At 41.1% G+C, this 25731-nt stretch overlaps 1 protein-coding gene across 1 annotated transcript in view; it reads right to left on the bottom strand.

The window, feature by feature from the left end:
- LOC117247727 (SH3 and cysteine-rich domain-containing protein 2-like) overlaps nt 1-12595 on the bottom strand; it is a 53953-nt gene extending 41358 nt beyond the window's left edge. The window contains exon 1 of the mRNA XM_033612351.2: nt 12185-12595. Within this exon, the coding sequence (XP_033468242.1) occupies nt 12185-12274 (90 nt within the window). The 5' untranslated portion in view covers nt 12275-12595. The remainder of the gene's footprint in view (nt 1-12184) is intronic.
- Nucleotides 12596-25731: the final 13136 nt, after the last annotated feature.

Here is a 25731-nt window from a genome sequence, read left to right on the forward strand (position 1 = left end):
TCCTAGAATGGTGCAGAATTGATCGTTTAATTACAGATTTTAGGAGGGAACTCGCTATAAAAGAGTCCTTATGAGAGGTGAAGCTCTTAGTAAAAGCATTCAGATGTAATCACATTAACTTTGTCCAACATTTTTCAGCCACTTCAGAGATTCTCCTAATCAAACATATGGCTCCCTTGATTACCGCTGTATTACTTACCAAATTACTGTCATGTCAAAACTTTATCACTAAAGAGATTATAGATTGAGGCAATTACAAACTCAGAGCTTGAAGGACAAGCTAAGAACCAGACGTGTCTCTATGAGCTATTACACTGTATATAAATACCTTAGGTGAAAGAAAAAGGTGTAAATCAAGAAAAAATATTCTCCTATCCTCCTCTCATTGTCACATTCACAGCTCTGTGTGTGGCTCCCAAATATCTGGCTGTATTGAAGGGCTGTTTCTTAGTGCTCCATGAGCCTCTTGCGAGCAAAGTCTTCGCCAGCTCACAAGCTGCCTGCCTGAGTGTGCAGCAAAAGAAGCTTGCATTTCCAAATCCAGCCGTTTAAAAGGCTTAACTGCACAAGGAGCTTTTGCAGTTAGCATTAGGTAACTGCCACAATGGCTCTTTGATTTCCACACAGTGGTGAAAGAAAAACAGTCATTGTGTTGTTCATAACAGTTCGGTTACCCTTTGATTGCCCACTACGGCTATATTGTCTTACATTTAAATACATTAAACTGTGATCCTCTAGATTATATACTTGGTAATTGTAAAGAAGGCCTATTGGTTACTAAGAGATATTTGGATTTTAGCCACCCTATCAGCCCTGATAGGGTGGCTGGTTGCATCAACCACCATGCAGCAAGACAAGTGACTGATATCATCCTGTTTTTTGTGTAGGCTATATCTAAATGAATCAGTACTGTAGGTCAAGTAACTTGTTTCACTGTAAGTCAATGCCTTTGTATGTCTTTATAAGACAATTCAAATTAGGGATGTCAACAGTAAACTTATAAATAATTAGCTGCCTAGAATATTTTGACCCCTTACACATATCAGTCGCTGGCAGTGGTTCCCAACTGGTGGGCCGCGGTCCAAAAGTGGGTCAAGAGCCCATTCTGAATGGACAAAAATTGACTCACCAATAGGGCTGAACGATATATCGTTATCGTATCTATACCGAGATATGAACATGCAAGATATTAATATCCCAAAAGGCAACGATATTGACGATATAATTTCCCCATGAGTTTCCCCAGCTTGACCTGCATGTACAGCTCAGCCAATCACAAACATCCTTTTTACGCTTGCCCTAAATGTACAGCTACGGCCAGCCAATCACAAACCTCATTTCCTGCTTGCCTTGGATTGACAACAAAGCCAGCCAATCACAAACATCCCCTTGAGCGAGGGAGACGTGCTGCTGCTAGCAACTTGCTAGTACACACAACACATTTGCGACTAAAAATAGTTTTGTTCGAGCAAATTAAATCAGTCAGCACACTGTGTGAGTACAGATTTCAACCAGCAGCAGAAACGAAAGGCGAAACTTACCGGTTGTGGGTTGAACGGGGGTCACAGACGGGAATACGGCGGAGCGCTATGGCCGCCGCAAGATAATGTGGTTTACCGGCGTTTCGCCGTACGTGAAGAGCCTGGTGACGCGAGGCTATCGGCGACCGAGAAGCCCGGCTCCAGGTGAATAAGTTGGTGTCATGACTGCTCAGTAGTACCGGAACAGCTGAGCCATAGCGGCACACAGGTATGTGACGTGTCAGAGGAGAAACGAGCTGTTGTTGCACCGAAATCTGTGACCGTCGGAATCTGTGACGGCTGTACAGCCATCAGAATATGTGACCTCTGTGTTTCTATCTCTGTGATGATCCCAAATACAAATATATGTGTCCATATTAATGTGAGAGGATGACAGAAGGATTGAAAACAGTTATTTTGAGGTTTAAACTCATTATTATGCAGATTCAGTGAGGTCACATATTCTGATGTGCATCTAGCTCTTTACAGTTGAACTTTGAAATGAAAATACATCTGTCCAAATATTGAGGCAATAACAGAGCACGTGTGTCGATGTTTACTCATTTATTAAACAGTGCATACATTATCACACAAAACGTTGTTATAATAAAAGTAATTTACAACATCTACCTTAAGGCTATCTACTTTCCATTGCCATTGTTGATGGCCACACACACGCAGACAATGTGCAACATCGCCCCCTGCGGTCACAGAGTCCGACGGTCACAGATTTCGGTGCAACACCGTTAACATTTCCACAAACCTCACCGCACTTTAGGGACTGTTCTTTACTTATGAAGGGACTGTTCTTTACTTGTCAGGGGAGGAGGGTGGCTGGTTGATTTTTATTTTATTTTTTTATTTTATTTTGATCCCCCCTATGTTAATCACTGATTGATGCTGTTTTTGAAGTATGAATAAGTCAGTAAGTAATTTATTCCATTGAAATATCATTGACGTATTATAGAAAAGTGATTTATCTTTTTATAAATGACAAAAGGCACATCTGCCTCATTTTGGCTGTGATATCGTGATACTACTCAGAACCATGATACTTTCACTGGTATGGTCCCATGGGTCCCAATTTTGGTACCGTGACAACACTACCGAGGACTGTATGAACAGTGCCTTGCATTAAAAGATACGGCAGGGACATCTGGGTCCTCCTGTGTCAAGCCCAAGCAAGGTCGGATTGCCGATGCATTCAGTAGCATAATGCCATTAATCCAGCAGGCACAAAGACATTACAAATGCTATAACGTACCATATTGCTACACATGATTCCCGTGTATTCAGTCACTAAAGAGGGCTTCCAGAAAATGGTTCAGACTCGTTTTTTTTTTTTTTTTTTTTTAATTTTTTATAAAGAATGCTTAGTTTTCACTGAACCCATAGTCATATCATATCGTATCGGTATCGAGATATCTGGCATAAATATCGAGATATGAAATTTTCTCCATATCGTTCAGCCCTACTCACCAATGTGTCAAGTTTGTAAAAAAAAACAAAAACAAAAAAACCCCCCACACTTTATATTAAGTACATTTTCAGCACAGAGCTTCTATTTTGAAGCGCTGTTTTCCGCAGCAAGTGAGTGACTGACGGACAGCAAACTAGCTCAACGACATGTTCAAACACAAGTATGACAGTGAACATATTAAACTGTGGGACCTCGAACTAATGACTACGGAGAAATCTGGACCCCGTGGCTGCACCAGTTGGGAGCCACTGGTCTATAGGTTATCTTCACCACTTTTCAGTTAACTGCATACCAACCGTGTGTTGGAGCCAGCTAGTGGTGCCACTCATTTGGGAATTACCACCACTAACGCCATCCCAAACTACAGTCTACCTCCAGGTCACAACGGTAAGTGGCTCAGTGTTGAACCCCCTCTAGCATTGTTAACCAAGTTAGCACTGTTAGCTCTGTTTGCACCGTTAGCAGTGTCAGCATAGCTAGTAGTGCTAACATTGTTAACAATGATAAAACAGGTCTTGAGGCTCAAAATGAAGCTGCTTATTCAGTGGCGTGACCTGAGGGGAGACCGGAAGGTGGGCACAATGTTTCTGGAGCAATGCCGTTTAACCACCAAGGCAGTGTCACCAGCGGTAATCACTGAATGAATGTCACTACCAGCCCACTCCCACTGCACCTGGATGGTGCACAGTGAAGAGCAGTCAAAGTTAAGGCGAGCTAACAAGTGGAGACCAGAGGGCGGGCACTATGTTTCTGCATGTTATGTGAGTAGCTGGCTGTCTGTCAGTAAAGCCAACAGAAAATAAGACAAAAAATTTACAGCACAAAATATTTAAATGAATAGCATTTTGAAATGTGGCGCTAAAGCTCACTGAGTCAAAAAGGAAAGGATTCTTATATTTCATGTCATTGCCATTTTTTTCTTAAGAATTAACTGGTTTGTTACTGATTAATGGAGGCTGGGCTATCAAAAGACAATTAACAGAAACTGTCATTCCTAATTCAAATTAAAGGGCAGAGAGAAACAGTAAGATGTGCAGGATGCAGGACAACATTGCTGTATTCATATTCAAAGCATAACCATCATTATGGACTTAAGGTCAGTTCAGAAATCTTCATTTCAGATAAATGAGGGACAAATGTAGAGGGAAAAATACAGGGATGAATTATTCAGTTAATAAACTGCAGTGAAGAGCGTCTCATTCTTTTAACTTAAATATTCAAAAGTTCTTTAAATGCCAGTAACTTATGAGCAGTACACTCTTTAAGAGTTAATAATAAGATTACATCATAGTTGCCAAGCAACCCAAGCTCCTTATGAATAATCCTTTGTTGATGCATTAAGTATTCGATGCAGTCAAATGTGTACTTTTTCCTGAGTTCTTTTCAAGGTGAATCTGCCATTCAGAGCTAAAGATCAGAACTATCATTAGAAAACTTTATTTTTTCCACTCCATTACATCAGACAGCTTTGCCTTTGGGGAAACAAAGTAACCTCAGAAGTCCACCATCTCTGAAGCAGCAATCTAAGGTCAGTGCTATACAAAGGACTAAATAACGTCCGTACTTATTCCCAACTGACTCCACTCCAACCCTGACACTGCACATGGGACTCTGCTGGATCAGCAGCATTTGAGAACTCAATCAAGGACAGTAATTTAATGACTTCATCGTTAATCAAACCAGCGCTGGGTCAACACTGGATACATGAGCGCTACAGTGACACTGAAAAGCTGGTTTGCATTTATGTACAGATAAGACAGTGCTGATGTCTTATTCTTTGTGTGTTTCTGTCTGTATGAACATCCATCTCCACCTGTCTCCCTCATTGTGTGTCTGTCTCTCTGTAACCCTTCATCTGTTTTCAGTGCAGACCATAGTTTGTTTCAAAGGTCAGTGGTACAAGTCAATCATTCTGGCAGGAGAAACACAAACATATCATGATCTGTCAGAAGTGACTGATGTATCCTCCTGCTAAAAGCGATACGGATGAAACAAACAAGGAGGCAGAACACACTTTGTTCAGATATGTCATCTACACACGGTATAATCATATGAATGGCACAGACGCGTGCTGGTACACATCAGAAAGCTCATTAAAGAAGTTTAGCTACCATCTGACATAGGAATACAGAAGTTGACCGAGGAAATTAAATGTCAAAACTCATCCAAAACTAATTAAATAAAACAGTATCATTTTTATCAACTGTAACAATAAATTTTCATATTGACACATTTATGACAGGTAATTTTAAGTGGAGAGGTCTTAATCAAAAAAGAGTGTGCACTGTAGTTTGCTTTAATTGACTGAACTGGCCACCCAAGTCCTATGTAATGCTCAGACAAATGAAGAGACGTGTCTGTTCAAAGTCACTCGCCTCTTCCTCTCTTGTCTTAGTTTGGCATTCTCTTCTCACACTTGTACTTCACTTTCCCCCTCTTTCTCTCTGTTTCTCTAATTTCTTGCAGGACCTATGGCTTGCTATCCTATTCTTAAATCATCCTTATCCTCTCAAGCACTCAGGCAACCATCAACAGCCCGACACTCAGAGCTATAGAGAAAGAAGACAATGAAGGAGGAATGTGAAACATAAAGAGAGAAAGATGAGGAGGAGTGAAGTGCGGGAGGAAAAAGACAAGGTTTTGGGTTTCATTTAAAAGGGCTACAGTCAATAGAACAGGGAAGTACATACTCTAAATGGACAGAAAGAAATTAATTAGAGGCAGAGAGGAGAAAAAAGGGCTGATAAGGAAGTAAGTGAGAAGAACAGCAGAAGGAGGAGAACGCTGAGAAAGTGAGTGTCAAGGGCAAAGTCGGAGAGAAACCATTGCCATCATTTCACCACATAAAAACGTCTTTGTGTTGGCTGAGAACGCGATGGGCTGTGTGGAGGCCCTGCGGACCGGGGCACAGCACCACCTTGCATTATCAGCATTTACACCCACTGTCTTTGGTGAATATTAAACTTTATGTAGCGGCTGATTCTGAGCAGAGCGCTCATTTTCTCCACTGATAAACACTGTAGAGTTTAAAGGAGTAGTTTGTGAAATATTTGTTTTTTATGCCCAAGTAGTAGATGAGGAGATCAACACCACTATTTTGTGTGTGTGGTAAATATGAAGCTACAGCCAGCAGCCAGTTAGCTCTGCTTTGCATAAAGACTGGTGACAGGCGAAAACAGCCAGAACATTGCAGGGAAAGTTGCAGAGGTGTGAACTGGCCTGTCTCAGCTCGACTCAGGCCAGCTAATGGTGTCATGTACAACTTAGCTTGTCCAGTCGCCAGTGGCTGGCTTTATAACATTAAGCATGTTACCTGTTTTAACAGCCAGTTGGCTTGTGGCAAAGTCTGCTGACCGAGTCATTTACAAACTGTCAGCAGACGGCACGTTTGCTTGCTGTGGCATCCTCTGACAACAGCACTCTGTCCCCACTGAGCCCAAGTCTAACTCATTTACATTCCTGCAGCTCTTGTCATGTATGACACGTACATTGGTCTCCGTCCACACAATGTGTCGGGTTAGACGGTGGGCTGCTGCTGCTGCTCACTGTATGTGCACATATTATACACACATGCATCACACAAGTAATTGGCGCTGGTTATTTAAAATATTGTGGCATATTTATTATGAATACAGTCCATCTAAAGCACAGATCATTTTGTTTATGCTTTCGCTGTTTCATCACGACTAGAAATGCAACTGTAACAATTATCTCACTATCACTTTCCTCATTCATATTTTAAGAAGCTACAAATTATACAAAAATAAGCGTATAAACCTGGAACACAAGTATTTACAGTCGTTGCTATGTAGACGATACACCATCTTATGTAGTTGCACTGGTGTAAACTGGCAGGTTTTTGTGGCCTGGTAAGACCATCCTGATGAAGTGAGCTCAACATTGTGTTTTGCTCTCTGTGTATAATCCAATCGAGGCCAATCAGGGATGCACACCATAGCTGACAACGTAAGCAACCAGTCAGGGACTGCATTGTCGTTGATGACGTAAAATGCAGGCAGCAGCTTGCAGAACAGTGATAAAAAGTAAAAATAGAACTAATTAAACAAGAACAGAAGTATGCACTCACATAGTTTCTTTGAGGAAAAGAAGTTTTTCGTTGTTCCTTCCTTCCTGAAAATGTTTCCCAGTCCTGTGTTACACTGACTGGCTAAAGGAGTTTCTCAAGTTGAGTACTCCCACCAACTGAAAGTTTTTGGGGCTGCAGCGGGGCCCGACTGATACAGCAAGCAAAACAGAATGTTAAGCTTGCGTCATCATGATGGTTCTGACTAGGCTAGGTTTTCAGGATGTTGCAGAATGGTGTATTGCAAGTAGCTGCAGGTTTCAACTCGTCTCGTCATAAATCTTTGGTCTTAACTGCGCTTAAAGCTCATAAATGAACACATACACAAAAACTTAAATGTAAAAATGACAGTTTGCCATATCTTTGAGATTAGGTGCCAGATTGTTTCTTGGCTTAGACCAGTAAATTTTTTGGCGTCTCTAATGGTTGCCAAGAAACAGTCTGGCACATACCCCCAAGAAAATGGCATGTTGTATCAAACTTAGCTTTTGGTATAAATTAAACAAATAAGATACTAATTAGTGACCTTTAAAGGTCCCAGTTGACAGATTTTGTTACCCCCTGTTTCTAATCTTTATGCTTAGCTAAGCTAACCTGCTGCTGGCTGTAACTTCATAATGAAGGTATACTACACAGGAATTGTTGTTAAACACAGCATTCAAACTTGGCCCCTCCCTTCCTACACTGCTTGTTTGTACACTGCAAGCTACTGTACTATTGCAGGATCACAAAACTGACTACGCTGACCGCCAGCACCAAACCGTCCAACGGAAAACAGACCTACTCCATGTCGCTCTTTAGCCCCACTCTCTCCTTCAGTGCTCACCTGCAGGAGTAAATGTGAAAGCCAACCCCAGAGTCACTCTCGTTTTGGAACATGCTTTGTCCCCTTGGTGGTTCCTCCCACTATATTTGCATTTCTTCCACACTGTGTCCCCAGTTTTCGTACACCGCCACACACTTCTAGTGGGCCATAAGTGATGACTGAGAGATTACTTGTGTTTCATACTACACATTGTTGTTTTCGGATAATCCGGCATAGTGTACCTCTAAGTGTACAGTAATTGGAGTGGTATCATCCTCTCATCTAACTCTTGGCAAGGAAGTGAATAGGCTTGTATCCCAAAATGTGTAACTACTCCTTTAACCTTTGCTTGTCTTTCTTTGCTCCTAACTTTCCTCGTCATCTCCTCTACCGTTCCTCACTAATGCGAGACACTTGAGTGGCATACTCTCCAAGTGATTAGCGAGGAATAATAATAGTTTTGGAGCTATCACCTTGCCCGTAGGTGTTGGAGGTGGAATAACTATTCGTGCTCTGTCACAGCATCTATTAGAAGCACTCTAGAAAAGCTGGTAGGCCCACTTATCACTGTAATAAATACTTAGAGAGCCGAGGGACGGTGGGGAGACAGAGGGGGAATGGAGAGTGAGAGATGTAGGAGAAAAAGCTGATGAAGAGATGAGAAAGACTGCAGAGAGGGGCGGTAAGAGGAGCTGAGAAAGAGACAGACATGGAGGCAGGAGGGAAAACAAAGAGTGGAAACTGTAATGAAATGAATACAGCAATATACAGAAGTGAGAAGACAGACAGTGACAGAGAGACGTGAAGCTCTAGAGATCCCCTCGAGCAGACTACTCTGAAAGAGACCCCGCAGTTGTAACGTACATTTAATCTTTCTTTCCTATTCATTCTTCTTCTGCGGGATGTGGAGCGGTCACGGCTGCCAGCAGGGGCTTGGCAAACACAGAAGCTACAAGGCTGACGCAGCTTGGAGGATTGCTTCCTCCCAGTTCTGTTTTTTGTCTGGCCGACCATTTGTGTGAATTATGACCCAGCCCCCAGCAAGACACAGCAAACATCTGCTAGCTGATTGGCTCGTAAATCCACACAGCACCTCAACACCCACCATCCATTGTGTTTGTCTGTAGTCAAATAGAAACAACAAGAGGCCCATCTTGCCGGGCTTGTTCCAGGTCCCTGTGGTGATGACCAACAAAAGCCAGCCATAATGTGATTTACTGTTTTGACTGCTGCTGCAATTAAGGCTGCTCTTGAAGCGTGTTTGGAAAATGTTAAAAAGTAAATGTGATGCAGGAGATTTAGGTCAAGTCAGTAAGTGAGAATTTATCGTCTCCGTTTGAAGTTCAGCTCCACTTTTCGTCAAAAAAGATCAAACAGCAACAACAAGTCCACCTTGTTTTAAGAAATACTTTGAGATTAGACTGAGGTTATTATACTCCTCTGACTTGCCGAGATTTTAAGAAAAACTGTATATTAATTTGTGCCAGTAGAATTGAAAATATGTTTGGGAAAATGCACCAGTGACGACATGATAAATGCCTTAAACATTATGTATGTAACATTCTGAGCATCAGCATCACCACAATTTCAACTTGTGCACTAAACACATCACAAAGGACCTCAATATTGCACTCAAGGATTTCTGGAGTTAGTTGAAAGATAGTATTAGTCGAAAAGTGCACTTTAACATGCAATGATCGTTCTTTTTTCACTGGTGCCTTTTGTGTTCAGTTCAATGTTCAATTTGTTTGAAAAAGAATGTTGGCAATTAAAAACATAATTTCCTTTTTTCAAAATTCATCAAGCAATTTGTTGTTTCTCAGCAGTATACTGACAGCAGCAGAACGGCCAAACTGAGTACACTTTAGTATCTGTTTATTTATTGCAAGTAATCTCGCTGTTGTGATATTCTGCTATATTCTAGCTCATCACAGCTGCTTTGCACTGTATTTATGGAGTTAGGAATGTTAGCTGCAGTCTATTTTGCATGAGGGGCTGGCCAAGACTGCAGCATAAAAAGGTTGAAAACAGAAACAGAAAGAACAATATTTACAGGTAAAAATGCTAAAACAAGCCTAACAGTAAGTTAAGTGACAGTGACAATTAACAATGCAGTAATTTACCAAAGAATTTACAACAGTCCTGAAAGTTTCAGTCTATTAATCATATTGTTGTAAAGTAAATAATTTGTCAAAAAAATCATATGAAAGATTTATAGCTTTAACTCTGGATTTTTTCAAAAATATCTGTCCATTGGAATGGTCGGCAGGTCAGTGGCAGATCAGTGTCACCGGAACATATCTAGGGGAAATACTGTTTTGATTTAATTTCCTAATGATAAAATTAGCTCATTAAATCGATTCTGTCCACAGAATATCAACCTCTGGAGGTTTTTAACATACTGCTTTCTGGAGATACTTCCGAAACTGAGGATATTTTACATACATAATATAAATGTAATGTGTTTTCACAAGCATCACGTTTTAATTGATATAAGGTAACTACTCATAATAAATAAACTCATGCTTTTGTTGAAAAAATATCTGTTTAGACTATTTATTGTGATTTTTTCAATTATGCGTTTTCTATGTAAACAGTCTTCCTCCATTGGAATTTGGGTTGCAACAGTATGAGATTTTCACAATATAATCGTCTCAAAAAAGATTGCAGTTTCATGGTATCACAGTATTACAGAATTTATATTATTATCAATCAAAATGACCCTTAAAGGAATGAAAATGGTGGGTTACTGTTGGTTAAACAAACGTTTTATTACTATAATTGAAACTTGAAACCATTTTGTTAATTGCAGTGTGTGTAAAGAGTCTCTCCATTGAAAATAACTAAAATAAAAGGGGAGGTTCTCCATCCAGTTGCATTTCTTTCAATATCGTAGATAAGAAAATGTACACGGTATGATAACCGTCAACTTTTATATCACGGTATACCTCAAAACTGGTATATCACTACAACTCTAATCAGAATGGACAGATAAAATAAGATGTAGTGACTTTTACCAAAACAAGCCATTGAGGGGCGAATGGGTGAACCTATTCCAGACGCGTGTTCTGGACTAAGAATAACCCAATGTCCAGTGTGCGTTATCTCTTTGGGTTTGGCCATCCATTTATTCTAAATACAATTTACACATGCTCACCACAATACAGAAGAGCGAAAGCATTGTCCATATGTAATCATTACATACATTCAGCAAATTCAGTTCTACATGCCAAAACTTCCTGCTTTTTGACATGCTTCCATAACACAGTCAAAAACTGTTTGCTTCCCGTTCCACACAACTGATTCCCATTACCGGAAGCTTACCTATACACTTCACATAATGCTTCACCCTGTGTTCAGTTTCATAAATGCATGTGTACACTTATATTTACCTTGTTTAGAGGATAGAAAAAAACAAGCAAAAACTACATCATGGCTCCAACAATATTTCATAAAGTATCCTAATCAATTTTATTTCTGGAAATAATTTATGAGTGCATTTAGAGTAGAAATCCACCATTACAGTATGGGTGTGTAACATAATTGAAGGGGTTAAACTACCCCTGCAGCAGATCTGGGGGCAGATAATATTCCAGCAGAGAAAGCACATGAAAAAATGTACATTGCATAGAGAAGGGGAGGAATGTGAAGTTAATAGAGGTGACCAGCAGCCTCAAAGCAGGTTAATTTGTCCATGCCTCTACCATGTTTGCCACCCCTTGTGTTGTGATGCCTTGGGTTTATCAACAGATCTACAACTCCTCTGCTTGGACGCTGCACCTCTTAGCATTTATTGTTTTGGATGCCTGCCTTTAATTTAAGCTGAAGCCAAACAGCAACGCCGTCTCAAAGCACCCTTCTTGCCTGCCTCTACCTGCATCTCATTTAACTTTCACTGAATAACCTGCAAGAAACATGATCTTTTCTTTCTTGCAAATTCCGTGCATTCACATACATGCCACAAAAAGATCAGACACAATCTGCACGCACACCTTGGTGTAATCTCTGCCCTGTGCTAACTTTAAAGTCAGGCTAGTTAGGAGACTTAAAGCGGCTTAGAGTTGTTATGCAACACCTGCAGCCACTATTAGCCCTGTAAGCCAGAAAACACACTCTAACAAACGGTTAAAGGAGTCCAAAATAGAAATAAGGATCAAACTTGGTGTAAAACATTACTTAAAAATGAGCACCACAACTTCCGAGACACCCTTGCTTTAATTCCAACTGCCATTACCCGTGCTGTATGTTTCAAAGTGGATAAAAAAAATCCCGTAATTACACAGGTGTGCTGTTACCTTTGACTCAGGTTGGCTGGGCACGGTAGCCTGTGGTCGGTGAAGGTCCCGGTTTTGTGGCTCATTCTCCTTCTCGCTGATTTCCGTCATTTCGTTTCAAAAAATGTTCCTTAACAGCAAAAGCGAAACAAACTGATAAGTCCACGGTGACAGAGGAATGGTGGCGGTGGCGGTGGTGGGAAACTACGCACGTACAGGTTTAAACATCGCTACAGTCCGAGGAGGTAGAGCTAGTTTCAACTGTCAAGTCATCTTTCATCGGTGTAAAACGGTATTCCGTCGGAAAAAATGCTTCTTAACTCTAATTTAAGACTCTAAATCAACGCAGAAACGGGTAACAATGACTAATTCACCGGGAGGAAATATCCAGTATCCCGCAGCCGTTAGGTTTGTCCACTTCTCTCCGATGTCTCGAGCCTCTCTCATCCACCGGGGCACACACGCGCTCTTACAAGAACTTTGATTTCGCCGTGACGGAGTGCGAGGCTCGTTCTGATTGGTCCAGACGGCTCAAAATACACCAGAGGGAGAAGTGGGCGGTGCAAGATTGAAGATGGATTTGTACAGTATGTAACTTTTGTGATGCAGCTCTGTAAATGTTTACATCTTTAATTTAAGGTATATAAATAATAAGATTCACATTTATGTTGTACATATGTTTATTTCGCCAGTGAGCCTGTCTATTTATTATATTTTGCTTTTTTTCTACTGTTTGTATTTTGTTTGTGCTTTTAAACTGATGTTTACTTATTATTTTGCTTTGTGTTTTTTTAATGATGCTTCTTGTTTTGCAGTATTCCCTTTGCCTTTGTAACGATGCACATGTCTCTGCCATGGGACTAACAATAGGGTTATCTTGTGTTATCTTATCTTATCTTATCTTATGATGAATTAATGAATTAATTACATACAAGCAAATGCATCCATTGTCTTTACTTGTTGTTATTTTTGGTTTATTCATCCTCGGCAAGCAAGCAAACAATAGTACAAAGAACTCATAAATGCTGCAACCGGAAGTAACAGTTCCACTTAATTCTCACAAAACAAACAACTAGCAAAAGAAAGAACTATCTAAATCTGGTAGGCACTTAACAGTAACTTCATGGACAGATTATGATACAATGGGCCCAATGGGTGATCTTGTGTCTCCTCATAGTTGTTTTGTGTCTCTTTGTAGTCATTTTGTGACTTACTGAGGCAATTTTGTGTCTGTGCAAGATCATTTTTGACTTGTTTTTGTTATTTTGTATCTCTTTGTTGTCGTTTTATGTCTCCTTGGTTGTTTTGTGTCTCCTTGTGGTTGTTTTGTGTCTCTTTGCAGTCATTGTGTGTCTCCTCATGGTTGTTCTGTGTCTCTGTTTTCATTTCGTGTCTCCTTGTGATTGTTTTGTGTCTCTTTGTGGTCATTGTGTGTCTCTTTGTTGTTTTGAGTCTCTCTGTGGTTGTTTTGCCCATTTGCGTAGTTGTCTCTTTGAAATTCCTTTGCATCTCTTTGCAGTGTTTTTCCATCTCTTTGTGATCATTTTGAGTCTCCTCCTGGATGGTACATGTTAATTTGAGTGACATTTCGCAGGTGAAGGCCAGGTGGGGGCCCTGACACTTTAGCCTATGCGTAAATCAAAGGATATAACTGTTACTACTCTTTTTGGTGCTGAAATGAATCTAACAGTAGCTAAAAGCACACTGTAAAACATTAAAAACCAACAATGTTGGTGTGTAACACAATCGCCGAGAGCCACAGGCGACCAGACAGACACAACAGTCTACATAGAGCACCAGCAGCCAAGCACGGGTGGCTGATTCAGCACCAAGGACAGCTCCTCTCTGCTTGCCTGCCTGCCTTTGTGTGTGCGTGAGAGACTATTTATCAGCCTTCCCTGCATGTTGTGTTTATTCTTAATCACTCCGTTTCTGTTGGTGTATCAACAGCCTGTGTGCAGTATGTGTCTTCCACCACCCTGAGCTAAATATAGAAACAACTTAGAACAAAGATGCTGACTACTATTTTTATTTCCTGCCTCTCACCCAGGCACATAATGTGACTTTAACAGGACAATTGTGGCCTGAGAAGTAACAAGGCAGACGGTGGAAATCGAGCGTCTATTAAAATTCAGCCTTGGGCAATGGATATCAAAATACCACTTCATCCTTAAGCATGAGCAGAAATCTATATAGTCTACCTGCAATTAGCATATCATCATGGGAGTGTCACAAGCAAAATGCAAGCACATCTTTCTTTCCTCTGTTGAGCGCGGTTTTTCCTCTCAGAGGCAGCTCTGTACATCATGTCCCAGTTTCTTTTTAGTGGCGGTTGTCTGAAACAATCATGGCTGGCCTTGAACAGGTTGACAAGCTGCTGCCATTATCCATCAGTGAAACAATATCGTGTTGTGGTGCAACAGGTAATTATGTAAATGAAAGGCTGTATTATTATATCATAAATACATGATAAAGCTGATGAGGACTTGTCAAGGGCTTCTCGGTGTAACTAGTGTCAGGGTGTGACCTTACTGCACATACATAAATATACATACTACATATAAATACTGTATTATACACTGTGTCGTAATGCTTTAAAGTGGTGCAGTTTTCTTTGCCTGTTATTGATCTAATTTGCTCTCATCTTGCATTCCTCTTATGCAAATCCCTCCATTCGAGCAGATACCACACAATGTTTTAGTGATTATCTGTAGGGTGTTTTCAGATATTGATGCCCGGTGGCCATTTGTGTATTATGCATGCAAGTTTCATAACTGCTGGTCGCTGAAAAACATCAAAAACAGCATCAATCTTTCACAACAAAACACATGGAAGACAGATAAAAAAGAAGGAAAAACAGTCGTATCCTTTTCTCTCATGTCATGTCGGAGCACTAGCTGGTATCCATTTTGCAGCATCATCTTTTATTAACTGCTCGGGGGAACTTTTTTCGCTCTAGTTGCGATACGCTACCCTCCATCCACTCACTCACTCACTCCCTCACTCGCTCTCTGTCTCTTTTATAACACACACACTCATACCACTCTGTTTGAAGAGCAGTACTCAAGGAAATGTTTCATTCTGAAGACATTTGCAAACAAAAATCAGCTGCATTTACACACCTGTCACCTGAAATCTATGTTGCACCATCCTCTGCACACAATCTACAGTACAGGATCATGCATTTGTGTGAGAGTGAGTGTGTGTGTTTACTGTATGTGTGTAAAGTTGAGCTGTAAGGAGCAAGCAAGGGGGATTAGGGTCCTGTTTCTGGAAGGCACATGACCTGATATGACTCCATTTAATCTCCCCATCCGCTCAAATTAGCATAACCCTAGCGTAGAGAGAATAGGCCTATTCTCTCTACGCTTCCCCCATGTCAACAACTACTCCCTCTCTACTCTATCTATCCTCCATCCTCTTCTCCTCTGTCATTTTTAAAATCCATCACTCCGCACACTCCCCTACTCGTTTTCGCTTGTTATCACTCGTCATCTATGCCAACTTTGTTTCTCATCTATTTCCAGAGGAAAAGGAGCCATATCGCAGCAGGTGGTCCAGGGAGACAGCTGACGTCAGCTGTTTCTCAGCGCAGGGTGGCCAGAGATTTTAGTTTGGGAGGCTTTGGTTTCAGCTCTGCCTGGTTTATCTGGAATCTGACAGGTTCCCATGTGGTGCTGCTTGGCCACAATTCAGCACAGATCCTTCTCCACAATAATAATAGAGGAAGAGCTGGTGATGCTGATTATCTTAGATTTGTGAAACCTGTGCTTTAGCTGCATACATATACAGATACTTTATCCACCATTATGATAGGCCTAATCATAAAACTATTACATAAACCAAACATCCCCTGAGTAACTTTGGTGGCTTGTTCTCATGCTGCAGCAGCACAATCCAAATGCTTTATCCTTCTTCATTTCCACTGAAAGGGACACGTTGGCCATAATTAGAAGATTATACTGGGAAATGACCTTGCTAATGCAAATGTTATCTCGCTATCATCTTATCCCCAACTTCTAAAGGAAGTACAGGAAAGTAAATGAAGTATGCACACATCTAACCCAGGGCTCAGGGATCTTCTCTGCATGGTGCCCAACAGATTTTTATTAAAGAAAAGTACATCGCAGATTTCATCTGGGGAACATTAAGTTGTGATAAATGCATCAGTTAGCTGCTGACCTTGTCGAACTAAATGTGTTATTGGTCTCAGAAGAAAAAAAACAACTTCTTAAAATGCAACAAAGTGTGAAATGTAAAGGTAACTGTGGAAGTAAAGGTAATAATAGTAATTAAGTCAAAGTCTTTCATAATGTGCTTATTTCCATATACTGAGACTAAAAAGAACTACAGTGATGAGGGCAGCTTTGGCTCATGGATGTTACATGACAAAACCAATGACCGAATTAGTAAAAGAAAAATCTGATCATTATGTTCGTTATTTAATTCATTTAATGCACCCACAGTCTTGGGTTTTGGGTATGTCCTCAGGCTGTACTGAACAGAATAATCTAATATAAATGTGATACAGACCAATTGATTAAACCCTCAAACAAATCCATGTAAAATAATTAAACAAATAGAATATGATTAGAAGCGATTATTATCTGTAACTTTCTGTCTAGTCGCAGTCTTCATGGGGAGTTGGTGGTTTATAGAGAAATCACCACTCTTCAACATTAAAGTCTGTTTAGAGGTCTTGGGGAGTACGAGATACATGAGAAAAGCTGTATAAAGCTTTTTTGTGGCTCCAGAGAGAGCTGTGTGAAATGATAAGTTGCCTCAAGTGATGTCACTTGAGTCAGTTGTGACTGAAGTTTGAAAATTAAAATAATTTAGGGCTGTAGATTTAGAAAGAAGTAAGTCAACCAGACCTCTGTAGTCCACTCCTCATTTCAGCTTCAGGCTAGCAGCTCAAAGCTACATTCACTGCTACAAGCATGATTTACACAAATCTCTAACCAAACTGTTGGCTGTTGACCCCATTGAGTCGCCAGTAGAAAATGTTGGTGTTCTACGTTTCCGAAACCACAGATACGTTACATTTGTATGTTTCATCCGTATCATATCAACGTTTCTAAAGCGTAGTATATGCTCTGACTTTGTTATTGGGAGGTGGAGGGGCAATACATTCTCACCTCCTCCCAGTCATCACATATGGATGTTTGGTCATGGACTTTTCACGTCCAGATACAATGTGCAAGGTACCCTGAGTGTGTTGATTGTTGATGTTCTGGGACACCGTGTCAAGTTCTGCTTGTTACATGCATTGTCTTCTTTCAAAATACACTTCTGTTTTCATAGGCAATTTATTTTTTAGATACAGTCTCTTAAAATAAATGCACTATGTCAGTACAATAGCACAAATTGACGTTTTTTTCCTTCAACAGCTAACACACATGGTTGGATTTAGGAAAAAAGAACAGGGTTTGTCTTTACAATCTTACGGGACACAAAGACCGCTCTTTTGGGTAAAAGTCGATGTTTGTTGGACCCATCCACGACCCCTCCCGCCTACCCTACTCGGACTTTCGCCACCCTAACTTTTGTTCTTGTCCCTCGATATTTGCCCCTGAAACCGCTGGCCACTGTTAAACTGTAACAGTAACGTTGACGTTAAAGGCCGGCTTTTTTCGATGGTGCCTGACACCGGAAGTCACTGTCTAAGCACCAAATTTCGAGGACTTCGTAGTGAGACTGGGTTGGAAAGGGATGGTACATGGTGTAACACCCAGGGGAGACACTTGGCAAGCTGCAGACCACTGTTCAAGTGTTTAGTGAGTCTTTGCTACATTTTCAGCGGCTTTTTCGCCACCAAACATGAGGCGGTTATTAGCAACCCATCGCAGGGTTTCAAACCGGGGATAGTGCCATGAAAGGCACTCATTTTTTACCAAGGCATTTCCTGCCAGTAGTGGCCACAAAAAGCTGTTTTTTTATTGAGACATCCCTGTGCTTCCTGCAGGGATAGTGCCATGAAAGGGGATTGTTTTCTACTGAGACCATGCTGTGTTTCCAGCTGGAATTGCACCACCAAAACCGGGTATTTAAAGCCAAAACATAATCTTTTCCTAAGTGTTTTTTGTGCCTAAACCTAGGCACATGTAAACTGTGGTGAGGTTTCAATATATCCCTTACAAGTGTATTGTATCCATGGTTTTCAGAACATACAATGCCAACATTTATTCTGGCAGTTGGCTTCATGGGTCATGTAGGCTGCAGGTTTTGACACAGAACCAGAATGCAGGGAACATAAAAGACAATATCTCTGGTTCTGCTACATTAATGTTTCTAAAACTATCCATCGTGAGTGCGACAGTGTTATGGAAGTGCAATCCTAAATTGATGGAGCGCCCTGTCAAAGATCAAACTAAGCATGTGATTCAGCAGCTACATTCCAATGGATTCCTCTCAGTCTTGGTCATGTGTGCCAGACGCGCATAGCAGCACCCACATTTTCTTTATGTCACACACTGCATGATACAGATTGTGATTATAATCCTGAGTTGGCCATAACAACAGATTTTCAAGATCTTGGAGAGTGTGAGCTGGCCTGTGCAAAATCGGCCATGTCACTGCGGACAGTCGCCACATGTTATCTTGTGGTGTGCAGCAGGGTTTAGGATGCAAATCCTTTGCCTCCTGACTGAGCCTCGGAGCTGTCAGCGCCATTGTGATGTGAACTTTTGACTGGAATCTTGACAGATGTATGTGATCTTGTAGGTGTAGCTGGTTTCTGATAGAAATGCAAACAAGACTAGTCATTAAATGTGTGGTGTACACCTGACATGCTGATATAATGTTCCTCTTTTTGTCTTTGCACAATGTAAAATGATATAAAATATCAATGTTGGGCACTCAGGCTCAGTAGGTTTCAAGGGCAACACGAATTTAAAGATTACTGAGAATCTGAATATGAGAGGAGAAAAGAAGAGAAACGACTTATCCTTGTCTCATGACGACAAAAACCTTCAAGTCACTCAGCCTCGCTTGAAGCTGTGAGCCCGCTAGGTGAAAAAAAAGCGTGTTATTTTAAAGATCCTTTTCTATTTAAATGAGAAAGCTTAATTTAAAGTCTTTGATGTAACGAACATGCACAGATCCCTGCTGTATCTGGGTCAAACGTTAACCTACTAATTCCTGATAGGAGACAAATCTCTTTCATGATGTAACAAGCAAACGTTTGCTCATGTGCGAAAGCCGCCTTGTTTTTTATTTATTACTTTGAAGAGTTTTTCACGGTGAGCCCGCTCCTTGTGGAATACATGGCCCACTTTTTCTCAGCATGGATCTGTTTGTGTGGTGGATCCATGTTGCTTTTTAAAAAAACTTTCAGACATTTGTGTGTTTCTGTATTTTCATGGCAAGACAGAGGCATTTTACACTGTGTCAGAATTTGATGACAATGTGCAAACTGAGTCTCCATTGTACAGCTAATGTTAGAGCCTCTCTACCAGGTTAGCTGTGAATTATGAAATATGCAAAGGTGTGAGATATCGCAGAAATAACTGCACAGGCAAGGCCTGCAGGGTGTCAGGAAAATATGAGGAGAGAGTTTAGTGCAAAAGAGACCAGAGGAAGAAAGAGAGGGATAGAAATCCTGATTTCCATGGGGCCAGACCACAGGTGTATATTTTGGGGGAACAAAGGTGACACGTCTCCCTCAATATTCAGAACCAACGCATTCTTGTGTGCACCTCCCCAGAAATGGAACTATCCCTCAGTGGAAACAAAGCTTTTATTTACTTTAATTTCACATATAAGAAACAATAAATTGTGAAGACAATAAAGCCTCCACAAAATAGCATTTTAAGTCGTGATTTATCCTTTGGGGATTTATCCTGGTTTCATATGAGCAGAGGAAATCTCCGCTCGTCGCTAGGCTAAATTATATGATATAAATTGTCATAGGCTTGTGCTAATGACATTAGCATGTCATATTTGTTTGGATAACAAGTTTAGTATTAGACATTTGTTTTGTCAGTGAACCTTGTGAGTTGTAATGGAGCCGAATTTTGTAACGTTACCTTTGTTAAATGTTGCTGTTATTTTATATGAGAAGAGGAAAAGGTTGCTGGCCGCTAGGCTAATTTATACAATGTAAAATGCCCTAGGCTTGTGCTAATAACATTAGCATGTTGTATTTGTTTTGAAAACATGTTTAGTATAAGACTGTTGTTCTGTCAGTGAACTTTGTGAGTTGTAATGGAGCCAAATTATGTACCGTTACCTTTGTTAAATGTTGCTGTTGTTCCTGGTTTTATATGAGAAGAGGAAAAGGTCGCTAGCTGCTAGGCTAATTTATACAATGTAAAATGTCATAGGCTCGTGCTAATCACGTTAGCATGTTGTATTTGTGGGGAAAATGTGTCCAGATAAAGACAAGTGTTTGTCTGTGAATGTTGCGACTTATAGTTAAGCTAATTTGTGTACTTGTGTTTGAAATTGTCTCTATTAAGCCATGTTTAATGTGTGTTTTGGGTGTGTTTTGAATCTACAGCACTTCACAGAAACTTCTGTCGCCGACTAGTGTTTTGGAGGTGGAACTGCAGAGTGACACAGACACCACCGCCCAAGTATACATGCTCACAACGGCATAGTGGCGTGTGTAGGCTAAGGCGTAGGCTCTGCCACACAAGTATAAATCCCGCTTAACTGGTAGCCAGTGACACAGTAGCGGTGTTTGGTGATTTGGGAGTGAGACCAGGCTGTTAGGACACGTGTATTTGTCTCCCCCAATAAAAACAAACAAACATAAAAGTAGCAGAGGACTTATATTTTGACAAGATTAGACATTTGCACCATAAAATGATGCAAAAAAGGCACAAATTGGTGCATGAAAATTCACCAGAACGCAGGAAAACACCGGTTTGATGCTCAAAATTCTCTGCCAGAGGACCCCAAACCACCTGTTTCATGTGTCCCCACCAATATTGAGATGAAACCTACGCCCTTGAGCCAGACCTTTAACGTTTGCAAATTAATCTGCTTTTTAAAATCAGCCAAAACCCCCAAAGTCAAAGGAGATACTTCTTGTTTTGTTAAACAGCCATATATGGAAAGCAAAGTCACATATTCCTAAAAACAGTAGCCTATGTTAAATAATATTTATGCAGTGTAAGATCAGCACATTTCTCTGCAGTAAAAACTTACAAAATGCTGTGAACATCAAAGACAAGGTGTGAGTGTTACCTTTGAACAACAGATGCTAGCCTCTGATGGTGAGATAAATCAAAAGATCCAGTCTCCTGTGTGTCTGTGTTCTGGGGCTGAAGCAAACAGTGAGACGCAGTGGCAGGTGAAGCGATCACACCCACACTTTAACCTCATTATGAGAAAATAAAATGATTATAACGTAATAACAACAACAAATGAAATCGTCTGACCTTAACCTGATTACATCCAAATGATTCTGACCTGATTATAGTAAGGAAACATATTACATGCTGCCTCTCACACTAAATAACATGCATCATTACACGCTCAGTGAGCAGTCAAAGATGAATATAATGTGGTTAACCAGGAGAACATGTGGCCTCTGTATACAAGACACACCTCCCCTTATGTGTTATGTGTTTATACTGTACATATATGGGAGAAATCAGTCGGAGAGGCCTTGTGTTGCTGTGTTGTTTCAGGTTAGCAATGCCAGTAACACTTAACATTATTATAATGTAGATTCCATAATCTGCATGAGTACAGCCTCACAGGACGTGCACTAACATGTCAACACATTCTCACTCCGACCTCGTCACATATCGAAGTTTGGTAATGGACTTTCCACGTCCAGATACAATCTGAAAGGTACCCTGGGTGTGTTGGTTGTTGATGTTCTGGGACACCGTGTGACACTATGACGGCAACCAGCTACGTATCATGCCGACGTTAAAGGGCAGCTTTTCTCTTCAGTCACTGCCCAAGCGCTGGATTTCGAGGATTTCAGAGTGAGACTGGGTTGAACGTGCACTAACATGCTCTCTATGGTACGAGGGATGAGGGAAGCACTTTTGGATGCACTTTTTTAGTACTTAGAAAACCCTTATTTTAGAGGAGCAAGCTACCTTTGCCATTTTCTCGTAGCATAGCTTGCTACATTTCTCTGGAGATAGCTTTAATGTCATGAAACTTCATTTTGATGGAGAGTAACTGGTGGCTTAACTCACCACATTTTCCAAGTGCTTGCCCAATTCATGGTCAGTTAAAGTCTGTAGGGTTATGATTGCATACAAGGTGTAACCTGATTGTTCTCTGTGGATCTTGTGCTTGTTTCCTGCGGACCACACACTCACCTGCCTGCCTATAAACTGGTAAAGGAAAGCTCTGCCTCCTCTGTGTTTGATCAACACACCTTGGTAATGACTATCACACCTAAACCACTTTGCCTCACCTACACTTCATCCAATGGTTGTTGAGATTTTACTGAAAACAAACATAATGAGAGTGCTAAAGGAAAAGTCAAGGATCACCAAAGTAATTAAGAGTCATCTTTTGGGATATGAGAATGTTTGTACAGAATATCATGGAAACCGTTGTTGAGGTATTTCTGGCTACAAAAAAGTCCTGTTACAGTTCTTTCATTGAGTGTTACTCTGCTACATTTCAGAGGGAGACAGATTTTCTTCCACTGCAGATACAGATTTGCAAGTTTTGACACAAATGAGACAGATATCTTGATTCACTTGTGGAGCCAAAGTCAGAATAATTTGCTCAGCAAATGTGACAGCTATATTTAGCTCCAGAGGCAGATCTGCTGTGCCAAGTGGTGTCTTTTCACAGACTGTCGGTCTCTGACGACGCGTGTGGCTGCTTGTCATCATTTTGGTAAATGCTGGGAGCTAAACTTAAGACTACTGGATGCCAATGAACACACGCACTGTTGTTTTCTCTCCTTCTGAGAGCCAGTTGGAAACTCAGTCTTTTTGGCAGGATGTTTGGTTTGGTCCTTACTGCTTTAAGAGCTGAGGACCAGGAACTCATTATAGGGTCAAGGTTGTGAAACTAATGTTTTTACTGAGGAAACTGTGTGTGTGTGTGTGTGTGTGTGTCTACTCACACGGAACAAGGCCAAATCTAAGTGACCACTGACCATATTCGCAATTACAGCCACTCTCTCATTTTGGATAACACAATAACAAATTCTGATTACAATCTAATAATTTCCATATTGTATTGGACTGAATGTAAACCACTGACAGCCTGGAGAGAAGGAGCTCAATTTAGAGACTAATTTTTATCGTACAGGATAGACAAACGTACTTGTATATCACCTTTCAACAGTAGGGGAAATCGAAACTGCTTTACATAAGGTATGAAAGGCATTAAAGGAATACTTCATCCACAAAATTATCACTTCAGCATAGCGTGGGTTTCCTCCAGGTACTCCGGCTTCCTCCCACAGTCCAAAGACATGCAGGTTAATTGGTGACTCTAAATTGGCCGTAGGTGTGAATGTGAGTGTGAATGGTTGTCTGTCTCTATGTGTCAGCCCTGTGATAGTCTGGTGACCTGTCCAGGATGTACCCCGCCTCTCACCCAATGACAGCTGGGATAGGCTCCAGCGACCCCTAACAGTACATTCAAACCAACAGCGACCAGAGTTTCCAAAACGGCAGAAGTCATTAATTTCCAATGAGAGCCCGCCAACTTGGGTGACTTGGGCGACCTGGTCATCACGCGTCATGCTGACATGCTTCGATGAAACGGGTCCCAAAAAACAAGCCATGTAACTTTGGTTCCTACAGCACACTTGTTCCAACAGTGGATATCAAGAAGTTTATTGCTTGCGTTAGCGCCCACTCAGTCCTTTATAATGTGTCGCTGTTCAGTTATAGAGACCAAAATAAAAAGAATGGGGCTTGGGACCGCGACGCGGAGGTAGTTGGTTGGTCTGGTGAGTTTTAAAGTGTGTAATGTTAGTAATAGAGGAGAGAATCGCAGGCTAATGTTGCGACGTAGCATGCAAGTCTTTCTTGCTTGGTTTGAATGGGTTAACATACTGCAAAGCAAAGCATTTTATTTGACTTTTTGACTGGACAACAGCAAACAGCAACTACACTGCTTTCAAGCCAGTAGTCCGCTTTGTGGCTCCTTTAAATTGACAAGCACGATCGAGCGTTCAAATGATTCATGTGATGAGCGACTAGAGTGACCACAGCTCCCACTTTTTTGACAGTCGTGCTTCTTGGGCTTACAGAAGATGCAGAAAATGAATGAATGAAAGGTGATGGTAAACAGAAAAGTCTTAAGCCTCGTTTTAAAAGAACAATATACACAAGCTATAGTTACTATAATAGTCATCATTAGTGTTATAGTTAATAGGGTAAAAACCCTTTAACATATTGTAAATAGGGATGTCAACAGTTAACTGCAGAGAATATACACGTCAGATTATAGTCTAGGTTAGTGGTGCAACTCTTCAGTTTACTGCACTGCGCATCCCCCAGATCTGGTGGGAGGCAGACAGCCAGCCACATTAATGTGTGGAAACATAGTGCCCACTGCCCACCCACGTTCTCGACTGGTTAGCTAGCTTTGGTTTCCGCTCTGCATTGGGCACCAGTCAAGTCTGGTGGGAGCTAGCTAGCAGCGCGCTCATTTGCTGCTAGTAATGCTATCCCGACCCTGCTCTGTTAGCACTGTTAGCAGTGTTAGCAGGGCTAGTGCTAAAATAGTTAACAATGCTAAGAGGGGTTTGTGGCTCAAAATGAAGCAACTTACTCAGTGGGGTGACCTGGAGGGAGACCAGAGGGTGGCCGCCATGTTTCCACAGCAACTTTGGCCCACCACCGGGTTAGCATTATGCGCAGTAATGAGCTACGCTAGCTGACTTAGGTGGTGCGCAGAGCAGAGCAGCCAAGGCTAACGTTAGCTAACCAATTGAGACTGGAGGTGGGCACTGTTTATGCATTTTGACGCGGCTAGCCAGCTGTCTGTCAGCAAAGCCAATTAAAAATAAACTAAAAGGCAAAACATTTACACCACAAGACAATAAAATTTCTCAATTTCTAAATGGGTAGCACTTCGAAATGCGGCGCTAAAGCTCACTTATATCTCAAGAACACTTGGGGGACATCACTATGACCTTTAAGTCAATTTTAGCATAATAATACTACATTTTAAGATATTACACAAATGTTACAGCAGAACTAAAATCCTCTTAGGAGCAATACAATAGACCCTCAGGAGACATAAAGAACAATAAAGTCTCTGTAAACCCACGACGAAGCAGCACACTCACAGTACATCTCTGTAAGTGTCGACATGAGTAATACAGTGATATTTTTCCAGAGAGAGACTTCAGAAAAAGATGGATTATCAGCAGCGGTGATTCTGTGTGCGAGATGGAAAGAGAGAGGGGTGCAGAGAGGATGGGCAGGTGGCCAGAATGACATTGGGGTTTGCGTTGGACATGCCAAAAGAGGTTGGCTCTGCCATTTGCTGACTCACGCCCCGGCCCCACGGGGATTATAGGGACAACAGACCTCCATTTCTTTTTAATGAGTGCTACAGATAGCCTTACAGACATATCATCATGCGGGAAAACAGCTACTGACAGGAGAAACGAGTGG

Source organism: Epinephelus lanceolatus, chromosome 21, assembly GCF_041903045.1.
Source record: "Epinephelus lanceolatus isolate andai-2023 chromosome 21, ASM4190304v1, whole genome shotgun sequence".
Lineage (NCBI taxonomy): Eukaryota > Metazoa > Chordata > Actinopteri > Perciformes > Serranidae > Epinephelus > Epinephelus lanceolatus.